Source organism: Plecotus auritus, assembly GCF_963455305.1.
Source record: "Plecotus auritus genome assembly, chromosome: 1".
Lineage (NCBI taxonomy): Eukaryota > Metazoa > Chordata > Mammalia > Chiroptera > Vespertilionidae > Plecotus > Plecotus auritus.
Genome location: NC_137770.1, coordinates 111,380,005 through 111,403,209, shown reverse-complemented (window position 1 = coordinate 111,403,209; position 23,205 = coordinate 111,380,005). Strand labels below are relative to the sequence as shown.

At 40.9% G+C, this 23,205-nt stretch overlaps 1 protein-coding gene and 1 pseudogene across 26 annotated transcripts in view; one reads left to right on the top strand and one right to left on the bottom strand.

The window, feature by feature from the left end:
- The window catches only part of PARD3 (par-3 family cell polarity regulator), a 781,475-nt gene that overhangs the window by 116,450 nt on the left and 641,820 nt on the right, over positions 1 to 23,205 (top strand). For all 25 annotated transcript variants that reach the window (XR_013959024.1, XR_013959025.1, XR_013959026.1 and 22 more), the window contains exon 2: positions 6,709 to 6,810. Coding sequence is in view for 22 of the 25 variants with exons in the window: in XM_080641367.1 (XP_080497493.1) it covers positions 6,709 to 6,810 (102 nt within the window). In the remaining 3 variants the exon portion in view is untranslated. The remainder of the gene's footprint in view (positions 1 to 6,708; positions 6,811 to 23,205) is intronic.
- On the bottom strand, positions 18,202 to 19,201 carry LOC308252922 (glyceraldehyde-3-phosphate dehydrogenase-like; annotated as a pseudogene). The gene has a single exon. The product of its transcript is annotated as a glyceraldehyde-3-phosphate dehydrogenase-like (transcript).

Genomic DNA, 23,205 nt, shown 5'->3' with positions numbered 1-23,205 from the left:
ATGGACATTACTTTGAATAAAACACTTTTGATGTTTCTCTTGAAATTACCGTGTTTTCTTTGATTACAAAATCCGCATTATTAACCGGTATACCTGGTATGACTGGTGGGTACAGTTCTCATTTTTGCCTTGGCTCTGTCCAGGGCCAGCTCTGTGATCTGAGACCCACCTCTTGATTTACCTGGAGGGGTGCAGGATATTGAGGAGCATCCCTGACCAAAGTGATCTCTATGTTATAAAAGTTAATGAAGATCTGGAGGTCAGTAATGGGCTGATTTCCCACATTGTTCGGCCAGTGTGGTATTCTAGGAGAGCTCTCATGCTAGCTATAATAAAAAAGAATGCCAGGCTCTAGCTGGTTTGGCTCAGTGGATAAAGCAAGGGTCCTGGGTTTGATTCCCGTCAAGGGCATATGCCTGGTTGCGGGCTCAATCCCCAGTATGGGGCGTGCAGGGGGCAGTCCATCAGTGATTCTCTCCCATCATTGATGTTTCTTTCTCTCTCTCCCTCTCCCTTCCTCTCTGAATCAATAAAAATATATTTAAAAAAAAAAGAATGCCAGAAAGTTGGAATTCAGCTTTGGTGTCAATGCTGCATTTTCTTTTTTGATTGACAAATTGAATGAAGCCATCCTCTCTTCAAGGGAGGTAGCAGGTTTGTGATTTGCTCTGTGTTATGTTGTGGTGGTGAAATGTTGGTATTGATTTTAAGTGTGGTTTGGGGTGGAAAAGTGGGGGGCAGAGGAGTGCACTTAGGGTGACTAAATAGTATCTCTTCCTCATGGTAATAGAGGTTATTTTTTAATTGTTGAACATCAGCCATAATTACTGACCATCTGTGTTTTCTGCCTTTATTAAGAAGCACCCCCCACCCCAATATGTTTAACATTCAACAGTATTGCTACAACAAAATTGACTAAAAAAATAGGCATTTTTGAAAAGGAAATTGATCAAAGTAGATAAAGTTAAAACTGTATGCATTACATTTATATTGAAATGCCAATTATTTATTAAAAAAAGAACTTTAGAACATAATTTAAAAATGTTTTGGGTTCAAGTAAATTGGAGAGTTATAAGAGAATCTAGAATGAGGCACCATTCATATTGATTGTGCTCTTCTATTGACTTTAAAAATGAAATGTTTTCTGTTATTTCATTAACAATGACTTAATTTGTCTTCACAACATAATTATCCTCTGGCTAATAGGATTGACAGATGCTGAAATTTAAACTGTGTGGCATGTCTATGATTTTAAGGAATTTTCAAACTGTTCCTCTTAATTCTTACTGTTTCCAACCATTATGTATGTGCATAGTCAGTTAGGAAAAACCACTATCCTGAGAGATCACCTTTCCCGACTCTTGTGCCTGATTCTTTCCATATTTACCTTCATATTTCTGTGTAAATTGCTTATATTGTTTCTTTTTTTTAAAGTATATTTTTATTGATTTGTGAGAGAAAGGGAGAAGGAGGGAGAGAAACATCAACGATGAGAGAGAATCATTGATTGGCTGCCTCCTGCATGCCCCCCACTGGGAATTGAGCCCATAACCTGAGCATATGCCCAGACCTGGAATTGAACCAGAACCTCCTGGTTCATGGTTCAACACTCAACCACTGAGCCACAATGGGCTGGGCCCTGTATCTTTCCAAGTGAAAATAATCTTCCCCTTTTCTGAATTCACACAGCATTTTAATGTCTATTTTTCTTATGACACTTGGTCTACCTCTTTTAAACTATGTCTCATCTGATATGCTTTAGCTCAGTCAGTGCTTTGCACATAGTTAATACTCAGGTTTTTGATTGACATGGATTTTCAGTTATCTTTTCTGGTCTTAGTTTACACATAGATTTTCACTTGAATATCGGACAGGCTATAGATCATTGCTGTATGCTATGGTAATGCAAGAGTAGGGCACTGTTTCTAATTGCAGATACTTTTTCTGAAACTTGCTTGGGCATAAAGTATGCAGAGCTTTTGTATGACCCAGGTCACAACTCATAAAAGCTCATTATCTTGTTGCATAATATGAGGATTCTCTTTATGGAGTATGAGAGTTTTCTTGATAGTGAGCTAGGAGTCATCTTTCATTAGGACTTTTTTGTACTGTTTTCTCCTGTCTCCTGCAATAGAGTGGATATCCTGCAATAGACTGAACATCAGTATTCCTTACAACATGCAGCTTATCAAATCACCTATGCTTTCTTCCTCTGCAGGTCTTAGAAATCTTCCCTCTACCCTTTCTCAACCCCGGTTCTCTATCTGGGTGAGGAACAGTGTACTCGGTGATTTTGTCTCCAGATCCCCTCTTGGGGCTATGACCCATCTTTGGGGAACCTTGACTGACTCGGATATTTATTTCTTGGTAGACTTCTCTCTACCTGCTTGAGGGATGAACTTCTTTTCTTGTTTGTTGCTCCTGTGTGATGGATTTTTTTGCATATCATATGTAAAATTATTGTTAGTGTTCAAATCTTTGGTTATTTTAAACGTACACATCCTAAGTGAGTAACATCATTTTTTTATTGAATGTTGTGTCATGTTTGTTTTTTAACCCAATGATAAGTATACTGATTGTAGAATTAGTGTTTTTGGTATTTTCAAAAGTGGCTTTACATTTTTTTGTTCAGTTACACTTCTAAATTTCTATAGTCAAAACAGCAATGATTGTGCTATTATTATTTTAAACTTTTCAGTGTAAACTACTACAGAGTGCAGTCAACAAGTATGTTGTAACATGGAGAAAAGTTTTTTTTCTGATGGGTACTTGACTGTTTCCTTGAAAATACAGCAAGTCCTTTGTCATTTGAGAGAAAATAGTGTTAACGAAAGCTGCCAGTTAAAATCTCCTAAGAGACTGTTGTTCCAAGGAGTCTATTTCTAAGTAGCAAAAAGCCTTTCTGGTTTTTATACTTTTGTGGGAGGAGATCATTTAAAAAAAATATACTTTATTGATTTTTTTAGAGAGAGGAAGGGAGAGGGATAGAGAGTTAGAAACATCAGTGAGAGAGAAACATCGACCAGCTGTCTCCTGCACACCCCCTACTGGGGATGTGCCCGCAAGCAAGGTACATGTCCTTGACCGGAATCGAACCTGGGACCCTTCAGTCTGCAGGCCGACGCTCTATCCACTGAGCCAAATCGGGTAGGGCGGAAGGAGATCATTTTTATATGGCCTGCTTAACTCTGACTTTTGTCTATGTAGTATGTTCTGTTGGGATTATTGATGATTCCCTTTTGGTTCCTTCTTTCCAAATAGTCATTTTAATCTATTCAGTGTGTATTATGAAGTGGCATTTAATAAATGCTAGCCTGATAATATGCGTTGTCATGGTGTTGTCATGGCTATTTGGCATAGCTGATCAGTGAATCAGGTCCCTCAACAACTAAATCTTGAATTAGACAATCCTTGATCAGATAGTTGAAGGATTATAAACCAGATTTATAGACTGTTTCAAGGAGGAGGGAGTGGTCAATAGTATCAAATTCTGTGATAGATCAGGAAGATGAGTCTCATGTGAGGAACATTGCTTAAGCAACATGGGGGCTGTTGGTGACCTTGATGGACAGTTTTGGGAATGTGGTGGGGAGGAAGCCTGATTGGCATGAGGTTTTGGGAGAAGAATCTGTGACCAGAAATCTTTAAAATTTTGCTGTAAAGAGAATCAGAAAATTGGTATAGTAACTAGATGGTAAAGTAGTGTCAACAGAAGGCTTTGTACTGTTAATTTAGCATGTGTAAAAAATAAAATATTAGCAGCTTTTAATGGCTCACAGTTGACATCTGAGTACTATTTTCCATATAGTGAAGTCTGAGATAGACTTCTAGCCTGTCTTGGGGTTTCCCAGTCAGGCAAAGCTCTTGAAGAAGCAGATGACTGAATAGTTTTGATGGATGGGAATGGTTAGTTTGGAGGTTCAAGTGGGGCTCCGGGCACTCAGTGTGGTGGAGAGGGTCCAGTTATACAGGCTGTGAAAGGGAAAGTAATAGAGAAAAGTCTGGAGCAAGTTCTGAAGTATATATGTATATGTGTGTGTGTGTGTGTGTGTGTGTGTGTGTGTGTGTGTATATATATATATATGTATATATATATATATACATATATATATGTATGTATATAGTTAAGAGGTTGAAAAATCTTTAGGTGGAAATTTATTTTAAAAGAGCAGCTCCACATTTTAAATAAAGGTTATAGGCTAAGCTTTCATGGAGAGAGTGAGGAGGATTAGGAAGCTTTAAGTTTTTCTTTTTTTTAAAACCCAATTTAGAGTTCAGTCTGCTTTCTGTGGGTGTAAAAGTGTTTCAGAAATGAAAGTTACTATTTGTTGGTTAGGTAATCCACAGCTTGCTTGTGGGAAAGAGGGCAGGATGGATGTGTTTTAAGACAGCGGTCGACCTTGTGGACCACCGGTTGGCGACCGCTGTTCCAAACGTTTCCTTAAACCAGCAGCTGCCAGCCTTTCGGACCTCATGGACCACTAGTGATCCGCGGACCAGTGGACCACCGGTTGGTGACTGGTGTTTTAAAGAGACTAGGGAATGATGGTTAGGAGATACCTTTTCTTTGTAGACCCTCAGGATGTTAATTTCCCTTGCAGAGTTAATACCATTGGGTACAGAAGAGTAGGAATATAGTTCATTTGGGCCTTTGTTCATTGATGGTTCAATGAATCCAGAAATGACAAATTTTGGAGCACTCTCAGACTCATACAGCAGGTTTCCTAAGGGCTCTCTGGATGATATTGTAATCAGGGGATCATGTAGAGGCCCCATGAATTCAGGGGATGCCACTGTATGTGTGTGTATGTGTGGCATGTACTGTATTGCATGTGTGTTTTATACACTTAATCTGTGTTTTGGATGAACAGTTGATTTGAGTACTGAATCTCCTTTTAAAGAAGTCCAGATCTGGGAGCAGAGTAAGTATAGGTTATTTGCATGGTGGTTTTTATGTTTAATAACTTGGAGAATTAGGGTCTGAGCTGCTTTCTGTGCTGGTTAAAAAATGACAAGGATTGGTAATTATACAGTTTTTACGACTGTTCCATTTTAGTAACTCTTAGACATAGCTTTGTTAGAGATTCTCTTGGAGGGCTTCTTAAGGATGTGGATTCCCTGGCCTCAACCCTGGAAGGTCTGTCTGAGTTAGGAGATCTGGGGTGGGGTCCAGGAATGTTTGTATAACTGTGATTAATCTTTTGCTTTCTCCCTCCCAGCCTTTCCTTTAAGAAAGAATAGTATTTAACATCACTTTAAATTGGAAAAATGGACTGTTAACTTGAATTGAACTTTTTATTAGTAATTCCATGTTGTGGATAATTCAGTAGTTAAAGGCAAAAGATAACAATTTAGTACATTTTTATTTGAGTATACAAATGAGAATGATTGTGGAACTCTAAAAACAAATAACTGTGCTCTGGCTTGGGGGGGCTCAGTTGGTCGGAGCATCATCCTATACACCAAAAACGTTGCAGGTTCAATTCCCTGTCAGGGCACATACCTAGGCTGTGGGTTCTGTCCCTGGTTGGGGTGCATATGGGAGGCAACCAGTTGATGCTTCTTTTTCACATCGATGCTTCTCTTTTTCCTTCCTTCCCTCCCTACCTCTTTATCTCCTCCCCTTCCTCTCTCTCTAATCAATAAACATATCCTCGGGTGAGGATTAAAAAACAAACAAACCCCCAATACAAAGAATTATATTCTGTAAATAATTTCAAAACATGTTTTTTGTTACAGTGTATGTATGTATATATGTATACACACAATACATACCCTGTGTAGAAGTGTATAAGATTTAAAATGAAATTCTTCACTTGCAATTCCACTTTTCAGAGATAATCACTGCAAATTTTGGTGTGTATTTTTTTGGACATTTTTTTAATCCTCACATGAGGATATTTTTATTGATTTTAGGCCGAGGGGAAGAGGGAAGGAGGGAGAGACAGGGACAGGGAGAGAAAGAAACATTGATTTGAAAGAGAAACATCTATTGGTTATGTGCCCCGAACCCATAACCTAGGTATGTGCCCTGACTGAGAATCAAACCCTCAATCTTTAAGTGTGCAGGATGATGCTCCAACCAACGAGTGCTCCAACCACACTGGTCAGGACTTTTTTGGGTCATTTTTATATACACATATGCTAGTGTGTGTAATTTTGCCCTTCCAAAAATAGGCTCAAACCACACACATTCGTCTGAGCTTGCTTTGCTCACTTATAGTCTTCCATATTATTCCAGTGTATTCAGGCCTGTTATTAGGAAGTACTTTGGGCAACCAGGGTATGCCACCTCTTTTTATTCAGATATGCTGTGACATTAGTGTTTCAGACATACACTATATGTTGCTTGTTTATTAGAATATTTTTGTGGGTTGGATTGAGAGGTGGACAATAGGAAACCCAGCATACTTTAGAGAAATCATTATTTTTGATGCAGTGCATTTTTCTGGTTTCTGCAGTTCCTATCATAATAGGGTCTCAGCATACGAGCCAAAGGAAAGAGTATGTATGAATGACTGCATCATAAAAGAAAATTGATTCAACAGCAGAGATAGGGAGTGACCTGAATATTACATCACTTGCAATGTATTTGATGGGGATGATTTTTTTTTTTTTTGTAACAGGAAGTTCTCACAGTTAAAATTGTTGCATTTCCTTTTTGTGATGCTAACTTGATGCATTTGATATTTGTGTTCTTTTGTACAGGATCCAAGCTACTGGATACAGGTGCATCGACTGGAACATGGAGATGGAGGAATACTGGATCTTGACGACATCCTCTGTGATGTAGCAGATGATAAAGACAGAGTGAGTTCAAGTCCAGGGAAGCTGCTCTGAGTGCCTGTTATGAAGACTGGGGAGGGAGTGGGTAGGTGGGAATATTTTCCTTCCTGTTTTAGACACACATGCTTTAAAGAACATTTGGGCCACTCACTCTGGAATGTTTATTTTACAGTAAGTATTATGAATTTTCACTACCCTGAACCCTAATGTATAATGCTTTCCTTGATACCTGGGATGCAGTGCTAAGTTTTGGAATTTTAAAATTGCAACTAAATGGATAGATCTTTAAAAGGTATTTTTTTCCCCATCTCTCCCCCGCCCCATTATTTTAAAAAAACGTAGCATCTTTCCTGACAACTCTCAAGTCCCTCATTGTGATCATTATGTGTTTCAGTGTGCGGTACACAGGTTTCTGAGTTCTGATCCCTGCTTTGGCTCATCCCAATAGCTGACCTGTGTGATGCACTACCTGGCTACAAAACCAGTGTGCATCCCTAGCATCTCCCTTGTGTCCTGGGCTCTCAGAAAGCCATCTTTTCCTTCATGTTACTTGGTTGCATATACTGGAATGCTGTCTTTAATGAAGCCTGTGATTTTGGCATGGTGAATGTGGCCACCCACAGGCACTTCATTTGCTTGTACTCACCCTTTTGACTGCACTCTAAGGGAAGGAGGGGGAAGTGAGAGAGGAATAATGACTCAACATTTTAAGAATTTGTGAGAGGATATTTGTTTCTGCATATAAAAGTTAGCAAATTTTTAAAAAAGTATTTTTATTGATTTCAGAGAGGAAGGGAGAGGGAGAGAGATAGAAACATTGATGAGAGAGAATCATTGATTGGCTGCCTCCTGTATACCCCCCACTGTGGGTCGAGCCTGGTCATGTGCCCTTACCGGGGATTGAACTGGAATTGAACTGTGACTTCCTGGTTCATAGGTTGACGTTCAACCACAGAGCCAAGCAGGCCGTGCATCAGCAAATTCTTTATTGTAATGAGGTGATGTGACTTGAATAGGCTTTGGCCACACCCTCTTTTGTGTTGACTTATAACAAATTGTAGAAAGGCTCAGTGGCATACACAGTTGTGTCACCATGGCCATGTAATAGCACAAATTAGGTTAAACCAGCGAGGATATGTCCTGGGGTTGATGGTAAAATCATCTGGGCCCTGATCCCTGCTGGGAGCTCTCTCTTATTACTGGTCCTTTGCCTCATCCTTTATTCCCGTCTTAACTTGGCTGTGAGCTGTTATGTCTTGTTTACTCCTACATTAACATGGTTCCTGCCTCAGAAATAGTGGGTGTCTTATATGTTTTCTTGAAATATTAAGAAAAATGAAAAATTTCAGGTACTTAATATTATGCACATCGAGGGATATCTGAGTCTGTTGTTTCTGTGAGCCAGGAGCACATAGTGTCAGAAATGCAGAACTTTTCTGCCCATTTGTGATTTGCTGTCATTTATCTCTTTTGGACTTTCCAGTGAGGCAGGAGTAGGTGACTCCCAAATTCTTTGCCTGCATTCCACATAAAGACTTAAATTATAGTCAGTTTATTGTGTGGTTCAGCTCCAAAGCTTAAGCAGGGGTCCTCAAACTTTTTAAACAGGGGGCCAGTTCACTGTCCCTCAGACTGTTGGAGGGCCGGACTATAGTTTAAAAAAAAAAAAAACTATGAACAAATTCCTATGCGTACTGCGGGCCCGGGACGAGTCGGCTGCTAAGCAGGACAGGCAGCGGCACCTGGTGGGCTGGATAAATGTCCTCAGCAGGCCGCATGTGGCCCGCGGGCTGTAGTTTGAGGACGCCTGGCTTAAGGCAACTACAGAGATTTATGGAGGTTTTAAACAGGTGCCCTTCCCCAGACATCCTATCTAATAAAAGAGTAATATGCAAATTGACCGTACCTCCGACACACCCACAAGCCATGCCCACCAGCCAATCAGGAGCGAATATGCAAATAAACCCAACCAAGATGGCTGCGGCCACAGAGAGCAGGAGGGAGGCTTGGGTTTCCCGGGCAATGGAGGAAGCCAAGCTTTCTGCCTGCCCTTGCCGGCCTAGGCCTCCACTCCAGGCTACAAAGTTTCAATTATAGATGATAAATAAATCCCAACAAAAATGGTGGCAGCCTCGGGGCTGGAGAGAGCAGGAGGCTAGGGTTGCCCCCGGCGATGGAGGAAGCCAAGCTTCTGCAGCCTTGGCCTGCCTTGGCCTCCGCTTAAGGCTACAAAGTTTCAATTATAGAAGATAAATAAATCCCAACAGAAATGGCAGCCGCCACAGAGGGAGCAGAAGGCTTGGCTCCACTCCAGGCTACAAAGTTTCAATTGTAGAAGATAAATAAATCCCAGATATCAGGGCCTCCACTTGGGTCGCCAGCGGGCGTGGCTGCCCTGCAAACCACCACAGGCCCCTTGTTCAGGCCGCCCCACGCCTCAAGGAAACCCCACCCTGATCCGGGACACCCTTCAGGGCAAACCAGCTGGCCCCCACCCGTGCACCAGACCACTATCCTATCTAATAAAAGAGTAATATGCAGATTGACCATCACTCCAACACACAAGATGGCTGCCCCCATGTGGACACAAGATGGCCACCACAAGATGGCCATCAGGGGAGGGAAGTTGGGAGTGACCAGGCCTGCAAGGGAGGGTAGTTGTGGGCAATCAGGCCAGTAGGGGAGGGCAGTTGGGAGGGAACAGGCCTGCAAGGGAGGGCAGTTGGGAGCGATCAAGCCTGCAGGGGAGGGCAGTTAGGGGTGACCTGGCTGGCAGAGGAGGGAAGTTGGGGGTGACTGGGCCTCCAGGGAAGGGCAGTTGGGGGGGACCCAGGCCTGCAGGGGAGAGCAGTTAGGGGTGACCAGGCCTGCAGGGGAGGGCAGTTAGGGGCAAACAGGCTGCAGGGGAGCAGTTAGGCATCAATCAGGCTGGCAGGGGAGTGGTTAGGGGGTGATCAGGCTGGCAGGCAGAAGCGGTTAGGGGCAATCAGGAAGGCAGTCAGGCGAGCAGTTGGGAGCCAGCAGTCCTGCATTGTGAGAGGGATGTCCGACTGCCTGTTTAGGCCCGATCCCACCGGTGGGATCGGGCCTAAACGGGCAGTCGGACATCCCTTTAGGGGTTCCAGATTGGAGAGGGTGCAGACTAGGCTGAGGGACACCCCTCTACCCCATGCACGAATTTCGTGCACCGGGCCTCTAGTAATATTAATAAGGGATGAACTAATGTGTCGATCTTTCATCATTTTCCTCTTTTCCTTCCTCTTCCTGTTAGTTCTTTCTTTGTCTCTCTCTCTTTTTACTTTCCCTTTTCTTTTCTTTCTCCTCCCCTCCCCTTTCTTTCTTTTCCCTCCCTTCCCCTCTCTTCCCTCATTCCTTTCTTGTATTTTTTTTCTTCTATAAAAATAATATAGTTCCTTATCAGGAAAAATAAAACGTAAAGAAGAAAATAATCACCTGTAACCCCATTGTTACTCAGAGCTCATCACTGTTGATATTTGAGTGGCCTTTACTTTCGACCCTTCTTTATCTTTAGATATAGACACATTCATACTTTTTATTTTGACTTTGTGCCCTTCAATAGAGGGAATGAGAGTCAGTGTATACAGTTGCCTCTGAGGTATGTGTAGCTCTGCTGTATTGCTTGGAATAATCTACTGTGGATGTTGGGTGGTTGTATGAATAAGGTTGGTGGGACTGTGACCAGTGCTTCTGAGAACAATGAGCTAAATGGACTCATTACGTTCAGCAACATGCACTAATGCTTAGTGGGTTTACAAAGTACAGATTATGCTTCCTCACCCTTTTTCCCTGCACCTCCAATCAACATACACACTTAAATAGAGTCTGAGTAGGTAAAATATTAAGATGAAGATGTGCAGTGGTATGATTACAAAAATCTTCTGAAAAGTATTGAGACTTACTTTATGCCCCATAGATGACATTTTTTGGTGGATGTTCCATATATAGTTGAAAATATATATCCTTCAATTGTTGGATTTAGTGTTCTATAAAGATGAATTAGGTTAAGGTGGTTGATATTCTTGTTAGATGTTTGGGGTAATTTGTTACTCAGTAACTGAAAATAATATACTCTTCTATAACACGATTAACTATTAGATCACACACAAAAACTAAGAATAAGGCAAATTGATCTTCTAAAATTGTTGCATATTAAATCCACAAGTTATTTAATGAATCATGTTTTAGATTTGGTATTTTTGTACAAATTTGATGATAAATTTGTTTTCTAGAATCTTTTATATTTCATACACAAGTTAAAAAATTGTTTAAGCTGGGAAAATGTTTTAAATATTAATACCGTGTTTCCCCGAAAATAAGACAGTGCCTTATATTAATTTTTGCCCCCAAAGACATGCTAGGTCTTATTTTCAGGGGATGTCTTATTTTTCCATGAAGAAGAATACGGTACACATTTATTGTTAAATGAAAATAAAGGAAATTTATTACCTGTATACGGTACGGTAGTATGGTAGTTGTCAACACAAACCAGACAAACTGTGAATCCTACAGTATCAAGAATTTACTCATTTATTCAATGACAATCATGTCATCATCTTCTGGAACATCATCATAACAATCCAATTCCTGAATTTCCTGGTGAATTTCTTGTGACTCCATTTCTTTCAGAATCAGTGGACCAAATCTCTCATGTTTAGCAATAGCACTGTCTTTAAATGAGTACTTCTTGTCAAGGTAGCCTGCTCGCAGTGCATTTGCAGTGCAACTGTCAGTGATTTTCTCCCATGAATTCTTCACCCAAGTCACAACTTCTTGCAGTTTAGGTTTCACAAAGTTTCCACGCTGATTTCTCTCCATTCTATTTTCATTGTAGTCATTAATTTCCATGCGCAAATTGTCTTTGAATGGCTTGTTTATTGCAATATCAAGAGTCTGGAGATAGGCCGTCATTCCTGCGGGAATCATTATCTGATCTATTTTTCTTTCGTGAAGAAATGTCTTCATGTCTTTAGTGCAGTGAGTGCTGGCTGCATCCCAGACTAGCAGACCTCTTTGGCTCCTTCGCATAACAAGCGGCAGCGTTAAATCGACCCACTTCCTTATAACTGCTTGTGTGGCCCAGGCTTTTTCAGTTTCAAGAATAAAAACGCCCAAAACACATTCAATCTTTTCCTTCTTGCCCTTAGAAATGATTAAAGGTGGGATTTTAGTGCCATCCAGACGAATTGCCAAAATACAGGAAACACGTGCACTTTTGTAAGCAGTGGAGGGAATGTACGCCAAGGAGGCACCCCACTCTTCAATTGTTGTTTGAGATGATTGGCCCATAAACACTGCAGTTTCATCCATAGCAATCATGTTGGAAAGATTGTATTTAGAAAAGTCAGCATCATCAATAAAGGACTTGAATGCAAGTGCTCGTTTAATAACTTGAGTATCTTCCAACCTAAACAATGTTGTAGATCTTCTTAAAGACAGTTCACTTCGCTGAAGGAAATTATCCAGCCAGTGTTGTGATGCTTTGAAGTCTTCGGGGCTGTGTCAAACTGTGGTGCCATTGCAAGGGCAAATTCTTGAATCTGAGCCCTATTCACAACCAAAGCCTTTGCTCTCCTGTCAACAACCCATTCACAGATCAGGTCTTCCAGCTCGGAAAATAATGGTTGCCGACCTGATCCACACTTGCGCTTTTTAGCATTTCCCTTGTCCACTTGTTCAATGAGGTTACCATACTCTGCTCGCCATTTTCGGACCAATCGGATACTCAACATCTTCTCTTTGCAGAAAGCAGTAAGATTTTGGCCCCAAGAGTCTTCCACAATTCCTTTCTTGTACTCCACGGAGTAGCTTTTTTTTTTTGCACTCATTTCTAGGGGTAAAAAAAAAGGAATTGGGGTATCAAGGTGGGGGGAGGGGGATCACTCAAAATGACACAGGGGGGATCAGAGGGGGGAATCAAAATGGCACAGGAGAATCAGAGGGGGGATTACCATTTTAGTAACCCCTTTTGATCCTCCTGTGTCATTTTGATTGCCCCCTCTGATCCTCCTGTGTCATTTTAAGTGATCCCCCTCCCCCTACCCCTGTGCCACTGAACACCTTCACCAGATATCCCCCCTACCCCTTTATCAGACATTTACCCCCTGGGGCCTGCCTGGGGAATGTCACTGGCTTGCTGGGGCCTGGATCTGGGCTGGAGCAGGGTCTGCCACTGACTGAGAACCTTCAGTCATCATGAAGGCAGCCGCGAGCATCAGGTAGTGTCACCAGAGACAGACCAGCACTCACCACCTTCGCCGCGTCCCGTCCGCTCTAATCCTCCTGTTCTTCTACACACATCTGCGAAAGTCTCCTCCTCTCTCCCGCCCCGCGCTCACCGCTCACTCCGACCTCCGCTCCGCCTCCACACAGCAGTGACGTCAGGACTCTGTGTAACGTCACTGGTTGCTAGATTCCAGTCGGGGCGGCCCTAGCGACCAGTTTACGGTAAATTAATTTTCATTCTGAGACAGAGCCCGGGGGCCTTATTTTCGGGGGATGCCTTATATTTCACTCAGAAGGAAACCTGTAAGTAGGTCTTATTTTCGGAGGATGTATTATTTTCGGGAAAACACGGTAAGTGAAATACATCCTATATAATAAAAGCCCAGTGACTGAATGACAGAACAACCAGAACGACTGGTTGAGCAGTCGCTATGACATGCACTGACCATTAGGGGGCAGATGCTAAATGCAGGAGCTGCCTTCTGGTGGTCAGTGCATTTCCACAGTGGGTGTGCTGCTCAGCTGACCGGTATGAACAGTGCTTCCACAGTGGGCCTATCCCTGCAGGCCACACCCTTCCACCAGTCATGAATACCATGCACCAGGCCTCTAGTTTTTAGACAATTGTCTATGATGCAGACTAAATTCAGTTTCCAAATAGAAAAGTGTTAGAGAGTATAATGTACTAGAGACTGAAATAACTCACTTTATTTGTCCAGAAATACTTAAAAATACATATGATCAATTAAAAATTTTTTAATGAACTTTCTAGATTAAAGGGACCATTTTATGTTGTAACTGAAAACATTATATTGGATAATCCAGAATTGTAACATCCAAATCCCACAGGTATTGTCAGGTGCATTGTTCAAATTGAGGGGTTGTGTGTGGTCAGTTGCATGGCCTCTTCCATGGCTCTGAAATTTGATTGTGATCTAGTCAGCCTATATTGGTTTTAATTACTTTCAGCAGTTACTCTGAGTAAGGAGCTTGACACCTGTTTTGCTTTTAGGTTAAAAAAAGCATTACAGATCTTCTAAACAATAAAATTCCTCCTAAAAAATGTTCTGTTTTATGAAAAACCCATGAGCACTTGTTTAAAACCCAGATACCTAGCCTAGGGAGTAGGATTTCTGTGAGACAGGCCTGCTCATCTGCACTTAGAATTCTCCAAGTATCACTGAGGCTCACTAAACTTTGAAACTATAGGTTTAATGGCTGTGCCATCAATCTCTATAATGGGGAAAGTTGTCTCAAAGGTGCAAAACTTATACTTGGTCACTGTGACTTTGTGAAATTATGAAAAATTATTTTATATAGAGGGAAATTAGGATTAAGAGGCAATTAATTCAAATGATAGCAAAAGAAAATTAAAGTATTTAATTAAACCTAAGTTTGCTCATTACTCTTTAATTATCAGAGTTCAATGCATAGCACTGGGAAAATTTTCTTTTTAGTGCCTATATAATCCCAATGACCAGGATTTACCAAAATTTGTTGAAAATTTGTGTGGGTTATGTTAGGTTCTTGTATGTTTAATTTTCTAAAATACAGAATGTCTAGATCTGCTTGCCCTGTTTTGCTTGTCTCTTATGTAATGTACAGCATTGTGATTATATTAATAATACTGTATTATTTGCTTAGAAATTGCTAAGAGAGTAGATCTTAAATGTTCTCACCACAAAGAAGAAATGTTAATTCTGTGATGTAATGATTTAGGTATTAGCTAATGCTGTGGTGGTGATCATTTTGCAAATATATCAGTGTGGTGAATTAACACGTGTACACCAGGGGTGGGGAACCTTTTTACTGCCAAGGTCCATTTGGGTATTTATAACATCATTCTCAGACCATACAAAATTATCAACTTAAAAATTAGCCTGCTATATTTGGTCAAACATTTAACCCATTGTGCGCATAAGTGTCTATAGACCAACTTTAAAGTAATTTTTCGTGAGAATTTTCAGCTGAAAATATTCCAATACACCCCAAATGTGAGTAATATATTTATTTTAATAATATTCATTGCAAATTGATTTTTTAAATTAAATTCAAAATATTGTGGCATGTGGGGATGGTTTCCGTTTTGGACGCGTGACAGTTAATGGTTAATCAAATCACCCCTCATGCCTTGGCAGGTCCACACTAAATGACTTCGCAGGCCTTGTATGGCCTATAGTCAGATGTTTCCCACCCCTCTTGTACACCTTAAACTTACACAATGCCATATGTCAATTATATTTTAATAAAGTTTGGGTAGGGGGCGGAGGGTAGGCCTTGTATACAGTTTTAAAATATTACCTGGTAAGCAATGACCGTTCTCCAGAAAAACAGCACATCTCAGGTGGTCCAGGATGAACAGTACCAAAAGCTGCTTTATAATAAACTGCATCTTTGAAAATGTTTAGCTTAAATTTTTCTTTGTCTCATATTTTGAATGAAACATGTAAAACCCAACATGTATATAATAAAGCATTGTCATCATGAAAAGAAAAAAGAAAAAAAGGTATAGGGTAGGTAACTGTTGGTTTCTTTTTCATTAATATTGTCTGAATAATTGTGGAGAAGTAATTTTAAATGATACATTTATTCCTTCACACATTTATTCATACAGGACAGAAATCACGTAGACAGTAGCAGATTTTTTTTTCCATTTGGGTTTTGTAGGAAAAGAAGCATGTTCTATACCTTTTGATCCTTCTGTAAGTCCAGAATAAGCCAACTAATATAGTAACTACATTTTCATTCAGTCTTGTGTGCTACATACTGTAGCAGGCTATAGTCATGCCTTTGTTTCAGTGTTGCAAGATAGATGTTAGTGCCCCCATTTTATTATTTTTTTTGGTTTTTATTTCTTAAAATTTTCAGCATTTAGCAGATAATTGCAATATTTCTTTTTTAAAATATATTTTTATTGATTTCAGAGAGGAGGGGAAGGGAGAGAGAGAGAGAGAAACATCAGTGATGAGAGAGAATCATTGATGGCTGCCTCCTGTATGCCCCACATTGAGGATCAAGCCCACAACCCAGGCATGTGCCCTAACTGGGAATTGAACTGTGACCTCCAGGTTCACAGGTCGACACTCAACCACTGAGCCATGCCGGCCAGGCATAGTGTCCCCATTTTAAAATAGAGGGAGAACCAAATATGTTTTCCAAACTTACAGATCTTTTTTACTTCTTTGGGTTACTGCCTGAACCTAAATAACAGACATTTTAACTGTTGGTTAGGGTTGTATAAAGAAGCTATTTTAGCTAGTAAAACATGTGACCTTTAATTTTAATTTTGTCACATTACTTTGTCTTCTTATTTGACTATTTATTAGTGTCATATATAATTTTATCACAGTTCATATTTATTGATGTCCCTTGCTCATATATCATATTCAAATTACAGCATTTATTTGAGCAAAGCTTAAGCAGATCTTATGGATTCACTCATTTCTTCATTCATTCCATCTTTCGGTAGTATTTCAACAAATGCTTTTCATTCCTAATATAATTGAGAAACAGCTGGAGGTGCTGAGGATGTTTGTGGGTGGAAGGAGTTCTCTCATATCCTAGAGCTTTCCTTGCAATGAGGATACAAAGTAAGTCTGGGATGGGATATAGAATAGATGGGTGGGTGGAGGGTGGTACCTGCAGCCTGTTGAAAAGTACATCTCTGAAGAGGAGACAAATGGTGTGGAGTTGGTTAATTGGATAATGAGGAGCCAGATCTGGGAACATCTAGGGTCAGAGGACTGTAGGCAGAGGGAGCAACTCGTAGAACAACCTGAAGTAGAGAAAAGGCTGAGGTATGTTAATGGATCCAGAGGGAATTACTGTTGCAGATATGCAGTGAGCAATTGGGAGAGGGGAAAGAGGTGGGTTTGCAGAGGAAAGGGGGAAGGGGGAGTTATTAAAGACTACATTAAGCAATTTTAAGATTTGATACTAAATGTAGCAAAAAGCCACTGAACTGTCAAACTGTGGAGTGACATAGTTTTAGAAGATTGCTTTTTTAAGAATGCATTGTAAATGGGCAAGAGAGGGGAGAAAGACCATTGAGAAGACTGTCATCCTGAGCCCGACTGGTTTGGCTCAGTGGATAGAGCGTCAGCCTGCAGACTCAAGAGTCCCAGGTTCGATTCTAGTCAAGGGCACGTACCTTGGTTGCGGGCACATCCCCAGTAGGGGGTGTGCAGGAGGCAGCTGATCGATGTTTCTCTCTCATCGACGTTTCTAACTTTCTCTCCCTCTCCCTTCCTCTCTGTAAAAAATCAATAAAATATATTTTTTTAAAAAAAGAAAAAGACTGTCATCCTGTGAAGAGATGATGGTGTCTGAGCCTACTGTAGACTTGGGGATATATGAATTGAGTTGAGATATGTTTTGGAGTTAGATTTTCCAGGATTTCAGGCTGTGAAGAATGAGGGCCAAGCAGATACAAAAGGTGACTTTTTAATGGGAGGAAGTTTTTACTGGAGGAAATTGGGTGGGGCGTATGAAAGTTCCATTTATTGTTGAAGGGAATAGGGAGATTCTGTTTACTGTGGGAGGTTCATTTAAGTAGAAGATTTAAGAAGTGGGATAAGGGTTCAGGGTTGGGATAGTCAGTCTCCATCCTTTTGAGACATTTAAACTGATTTTGAAATTCCATTGGGACATCCAAGAAGAGATGTCAAGTAGGTCATTAGACATGTAAGTCTGAAGCTAGCTTAAAAAAAAGTTTAGAGTTGCAGATATGAATTTATAAATTACACTACAGGGATGGGCAAAAACAGGTGGTTAATGATAATAAATAAATAAATAGTACAAAAATAAGCTGTGTTTTGTGTACTCAACAACTGTAAACTTACTTTTGCTCACCCCTGTATGTAGAATATATGGAAAACACGTGCAACAAATAGTGTTTCCACATTGTAAAAGTTTGCAATAAGCCTAACCTAATAATCTTTTTCCGTTGTTTTTTTTGTTTTGTTTTTTTTTTTTTTGGCTGGGTACAGTGAACTTTATTGATGGTGTACAACAAGGTAGGGATCCCTAAGCCCCTCCCCTTCTTCAGGGGCTCTGGGATGGAAATTGTGGTCAGGAGTTTCTTAGTGTGTTGGGAGATCAATTTGGGGCAAGGACTTCCCAGCAGCTGAGGGCCTCTTTTCCTCTTGCTTGGGCTGGTGGTCCAGGGGGCTCTTACTCCTTGGAGGCCATGTGGACCATAAGGTACACCACTCTTGCTGTAGCCATATTCATAGTCATACCAGGAAATGAGCTTGACAAAGTGGTCATTGAGGGCAATGCCAGCCCCAACATCAAAGGTGGAGGAGGGGGTGTCACTGTTAAAGTTGCAGGAGACAACCTGGTCCTCAGTATAGCCCAGGATGCCCTTGAGGGGGCCCTCTGATGCCTGCTTCACTTCCTTCTTGATGTCATCATATTTGGTAGCTTTCTCCAGGTGGCAGGTCAGATCCACAACCGACATATTGGGGGTGGGGACATGGAAGGCCATGTCAGTGAGCTTCCTGTTCAGCTCAGGGATGACCTTGTCCACAGCCTTGGCAGTGCCAGTAGAAGCAGGGATGATGTTCGGGGCAGCCCCTCGGCCATCACGCCACAACTTCCCAGAGGGGCCATCCACAGTCTTCTGGGTGGCAGTGACGGCATGGACTGTGGTCATGAGTCCCTCCATGGTGCCAAAGTTGTCATGGATGGCCTTGGCCCGGGGAGCCAAGCAGCTGGTGGTGCAGGAGGCATTGCTAACAACCTTGAGGGAGTTGTCATACTTGGCATGGTTTTCTCCCATCACAAACATGGGGGCATCTGCAGAAGGGGCAGAGATGATGACCCTCTTGGCTCCACCCTTCAAGTGAGCCCTAGCCTTCTCCTTGGCAGTAAAGACACCGGTGGACTCCACAACATACTCAGCACCAGCATCACCCCATTTGATGTTGGCAGGATCTCACTCCTGGAAAATAGAGATGGACTGTCCATTGATGACAACCTTCCCATTCTCAGCCTTGACTGTGCCTTTGACCTTGGCATGAGTAGAATCATACTGGAACATGTAGACCATGTAGTTGAGGTCAATGAAGGGGTCATTGATGATGACAATATCTGCTTTGCCAGAGTTAAAAGCAGCCCTGGTGACCAGGAGCCCAGTGCGGCCAAATCTGTTCACTCTAACCTTCACCATCATGTCTCAGGGTTATGGTTGGCACTGTGCAGGAGGCGCGGCTGTCTGATGAACGGGAGGAGCAGAGAGCCTAACCTAGTAATTTAATAAACTTCCTCTGATGGTGTACACCCTTGCCTTAACACTTGCCATTGTCTGTGATGGAAAATGCTAATGCATTTTAATTGGGAAATTAGTATAAAATGTGGAAAAGGCACTCCTTAAATTTTCCTGCATCAAAACATTTGAATTAGAGTAACATAAAATTTAGATTGAGCAAAACAACTGAATTTAAGAGGCTAAAAAGTGACAGTGCTGGGAGATTACTGCTCAGATATGAGGCACTGGTAGTATTATTTCTAAAATATGTACAGATAATCACACTAAGAAAACCACTAGAAATTTTATGAGTATTATAATTGTCTGATGTTAGATGGCAAGCACTTGAATGCCACCCAGGAAAGAGCATATCTTATATAATAAAAGGCTAATATGCAAATAGACCGGAAGGCAGAACAACCGGTCACTATGACATTTATTGACCACCAGCGGGCAGACACTCAATGCAGGAGCTGCCCCCTGGTGGTCAGTGTGCTTCTTCAGGGGGAGCACTGCTCAGCCAGAAGCATGGCTCACGGCTGGCGAGTGCAGCGGTGGTGGCGGGAGCCTCTCCTGCTTCTGCAGCAGCACTAAGGATGTCCAACTGCCGGCAGTCAAGATGGCAGTCGGACATCCCCTGAGGGCTCCTGGACTGCAAGAGGGCACAGGCAGGGCTGAGGGACCTCCCCCGCCCCCGCCACCGCCTCTGAGAGCACGAATTTCACGCACCAGATCTCTAGTTTAATATAATAAAGGCACCTAGTATACTAGTAACATCAGAAATCCACGTGGAATAGGGAATTATAGAATCTGTATCCTATATTTCAGAATTCTGATATTCCTTGCATTGGAATGTCTAATATATGGCTTGACTTATTTTCTTAAAAAAATTGATAAACAATACCTCTTTTTAGGGAATAGTCGCATAATGACTGCTCTCAGGCATTTTCTTATTAGCAGTAATGTGTAGTGTCAGCAGAGATTTCTCAGTTCTAGGAACTTCAGACTGAAACGAACCTGCAGTTACATTTTTATAGTGTCATAATTTCCTTTAATTTAGCCCACATATTCTTATTGAGCATCTCTTCCGTTGCAGGCGGAACTGGAAATATTGAAGTGAGGAGGGATTGCTTACCTTTAGGGAACCCTTGTAAAACAGCCAGGTGAAAATGCTAATAAAATATTTTCTCAGCCACAGAAATTTTGTTTCATGTGCTATAACTTAGTTGTCTTTTACCCTTTTAAAATTAGTATAAATGAAAGTAATTCCAAGTATTTTTAAAGCAAGAAATTCTCCACGTGTAGGTGGGAATATTCAAGTTGGATAAGTGAGGAGGTATGTTCAGGTCAGCCTCCATACCAGAAATGCTTCCTCATTCTTGTTCCAGTTCTGAATTTTCCTCTCTCCTAGAAAGGCAGTGTAAAGATGATTGACCTTGAGTCACCACAGTAGATCACTGCTCCTTGAACTGCCTTGGTGAAGGACTAGAGTTGTTTTCCTTTTTTTTTTTTTTTTTTTTTAAATATATTTTATTGATTCTTCACAGAGAGGAAGGGAGAGGGATAGAGAGTTAGAAACATCGATAAGAGAGAAACATCGAGCAGCTGCCTCCTGCACACCCCCCACTGGGGTTGCGCCCGCAACCAAGGTACACGGCCCTGACCGGAATCGAACCTGGGACCCTTGAGTCCTCAGGCCGACGCTCTATCCACTGAGCCAAACCGGCCAGGGCTAGAGTTGTTTTCTATTTCTAATCTGTGTCAGACCAATAATGTTGTAAAACACATTATATATTAATTACAAGATAAATGGGGTTATGTTTTGCTTACTTTTATTTCACATATAATTAGAGTACACAGACAGAATTATTCTGTCAAATTGATATAAGCATTTCCAAAAGCATACTCTATTTTTGTACTTCACTGGAGATTGGGTAACACTTTTAACAGTAGAGCAATATATAACAACACTTTGTTGCCTTTAAACTTCCTGTGCTTGTATTATTTATCAGTAGATATTCTAGTATACACTAATGTTTGATTATGTAGTTTCTTTAGTTTTGTAGTTTCTTTAATGATTGCTGTATGTGTTTTTTAAAATAATAATGGCATTGCTCTTGCTAACAAGTAGTAAACTCTTAAGATTATTAGCTAAATTAAAAAGTATTTCCTTGAATGTACTACCTTTCCGCCCATGGGTTATGCTTATGTATGTCCTAAAGTTTTGAGTTTTGTGGGCTCTAGTTTAATAGTACTTGAGTATTAATTGTGTCGTGAATATTCATAGTATTCAATGCTCATTAGAAGCCTAGTTCTCCCTTTTCTCACGTATCTTATTTTCATGTTCTCTCCTCACACTCAGCCTCAGTTTAATTAGATCTGAAATGAAGTGAAGGGAAGGTACTCTTGTTGCCTTTTGAGGGGACACACAAACACCCTCTTTTCTTTTCTGGGACAGAGAGGTGTTTCAGACTCCTATTTCATTTTCTTGTGAATATTTTGTCCTATATTTATCTGAGTAAAAGGTGTGTATTTAAGCATTTGATCACTCAATTTCTCATTCACTGGAAGCAGAGAATGTTCAAGAAGTCTAAAGGATGGTCCTGCTAAGAGCAATCCTGTTTTTGGAGTAAGAGTTATGTTTTGATCCTATCCTGTAACCTTTGTCTATTTTGGCAAAGAATGAGTTGAAACCTTTGAACTTGATGTGTTTACTACATCCTGCTGACAGAAGGTGTGTTGCTACACCCTGTTTTACTCCGGAGTAACTCTCTCTGCCCTATTTAATCGGTAAAGGTTGCTTTCATTTAGCCCAGTGGAGCCTGTCCCTGGTCTCCTAGAAAGCCTGGATCAGTGCTGCCCTATGCAAAGTCCTGAGTCCATGGAGCATTACTTAACGTGGGGTGGGCTCTGTCCTTATTTCCCACTGATTTTCATTTTGTTACTTTCTTGAGGACTTAGCCTAATGCAGGTCAAATATCAGGATTTGGGGACTTTTTATTTGGGGAACATTTTATTCTGTAGTTAGTTTTAGAATCAACTTCCTATGGATTTTGCCTTCCTCATAGGGTGAGCGGGCAGACAGAGTGAAGAGGAAACTACAGAGAGGTATCACTTTTTTTCTGGTTCCTCTCTAAAGGACTTATTTAGGGAAGGCTCTGAGATTTGCAAAGTCATTGAACCTCAAAAGGGCCATTTCAGAAGTCAGCCAAAAGCAGGTTGGTATAAAAATTTCTCCTCTTTAAATTTCCTTTGGAGTTGAAGAAAGGAATATCTTCTTTGTATTTATTTCATAATATTCTTTTGGAAAAGTTTCTTGATTAATTTGAACATTTTTTATAGCTTCAAAACCATATTGACATTCTCTGTGCTGTCAGTCAATTTGTGGATGTTTATTTTTTATTTTTGTGTGTGTTTATTCACTTATTACATGGGTTTAAATTATTGTATGTCACAAAACCAGCAGTTGTAATGTTACCAGAAGATTCTGATTAATATGAAATCTTCCAAAACACTATTTTAATCAGGACCCTCATGGTACTCAAACATGTTACTGAAAGAACTAGTTGACCTTTATGCGTAAACAAAATATTAGAATAAAAGCTAATTTGTGTTTTTATTATTTATTTTTTTTAAATATATTTTATTGATTTTTTACAGAGAGGAAGGAAGAGTGATAGAGAGTTAGAAACATCAATGAGAGAGAAACATCGATCAGCTGCCTCTTGCACACCTCCTACTGGGGATGTGCCCGCAACCAAGTTACGTGCCCTTGACCGGAATCGAACCTGGGACCTTTCAGTCCGCAGGCCGACGCTCTATCCACTGAGCCAAACCGGTTTTGGCAAATTTGTGTTTTTATAATTACAGTAGAGGCCCGGTGTACAAAATTCGTGCACAGGTGTGTGTGTGTGTGTGTGTGTGTG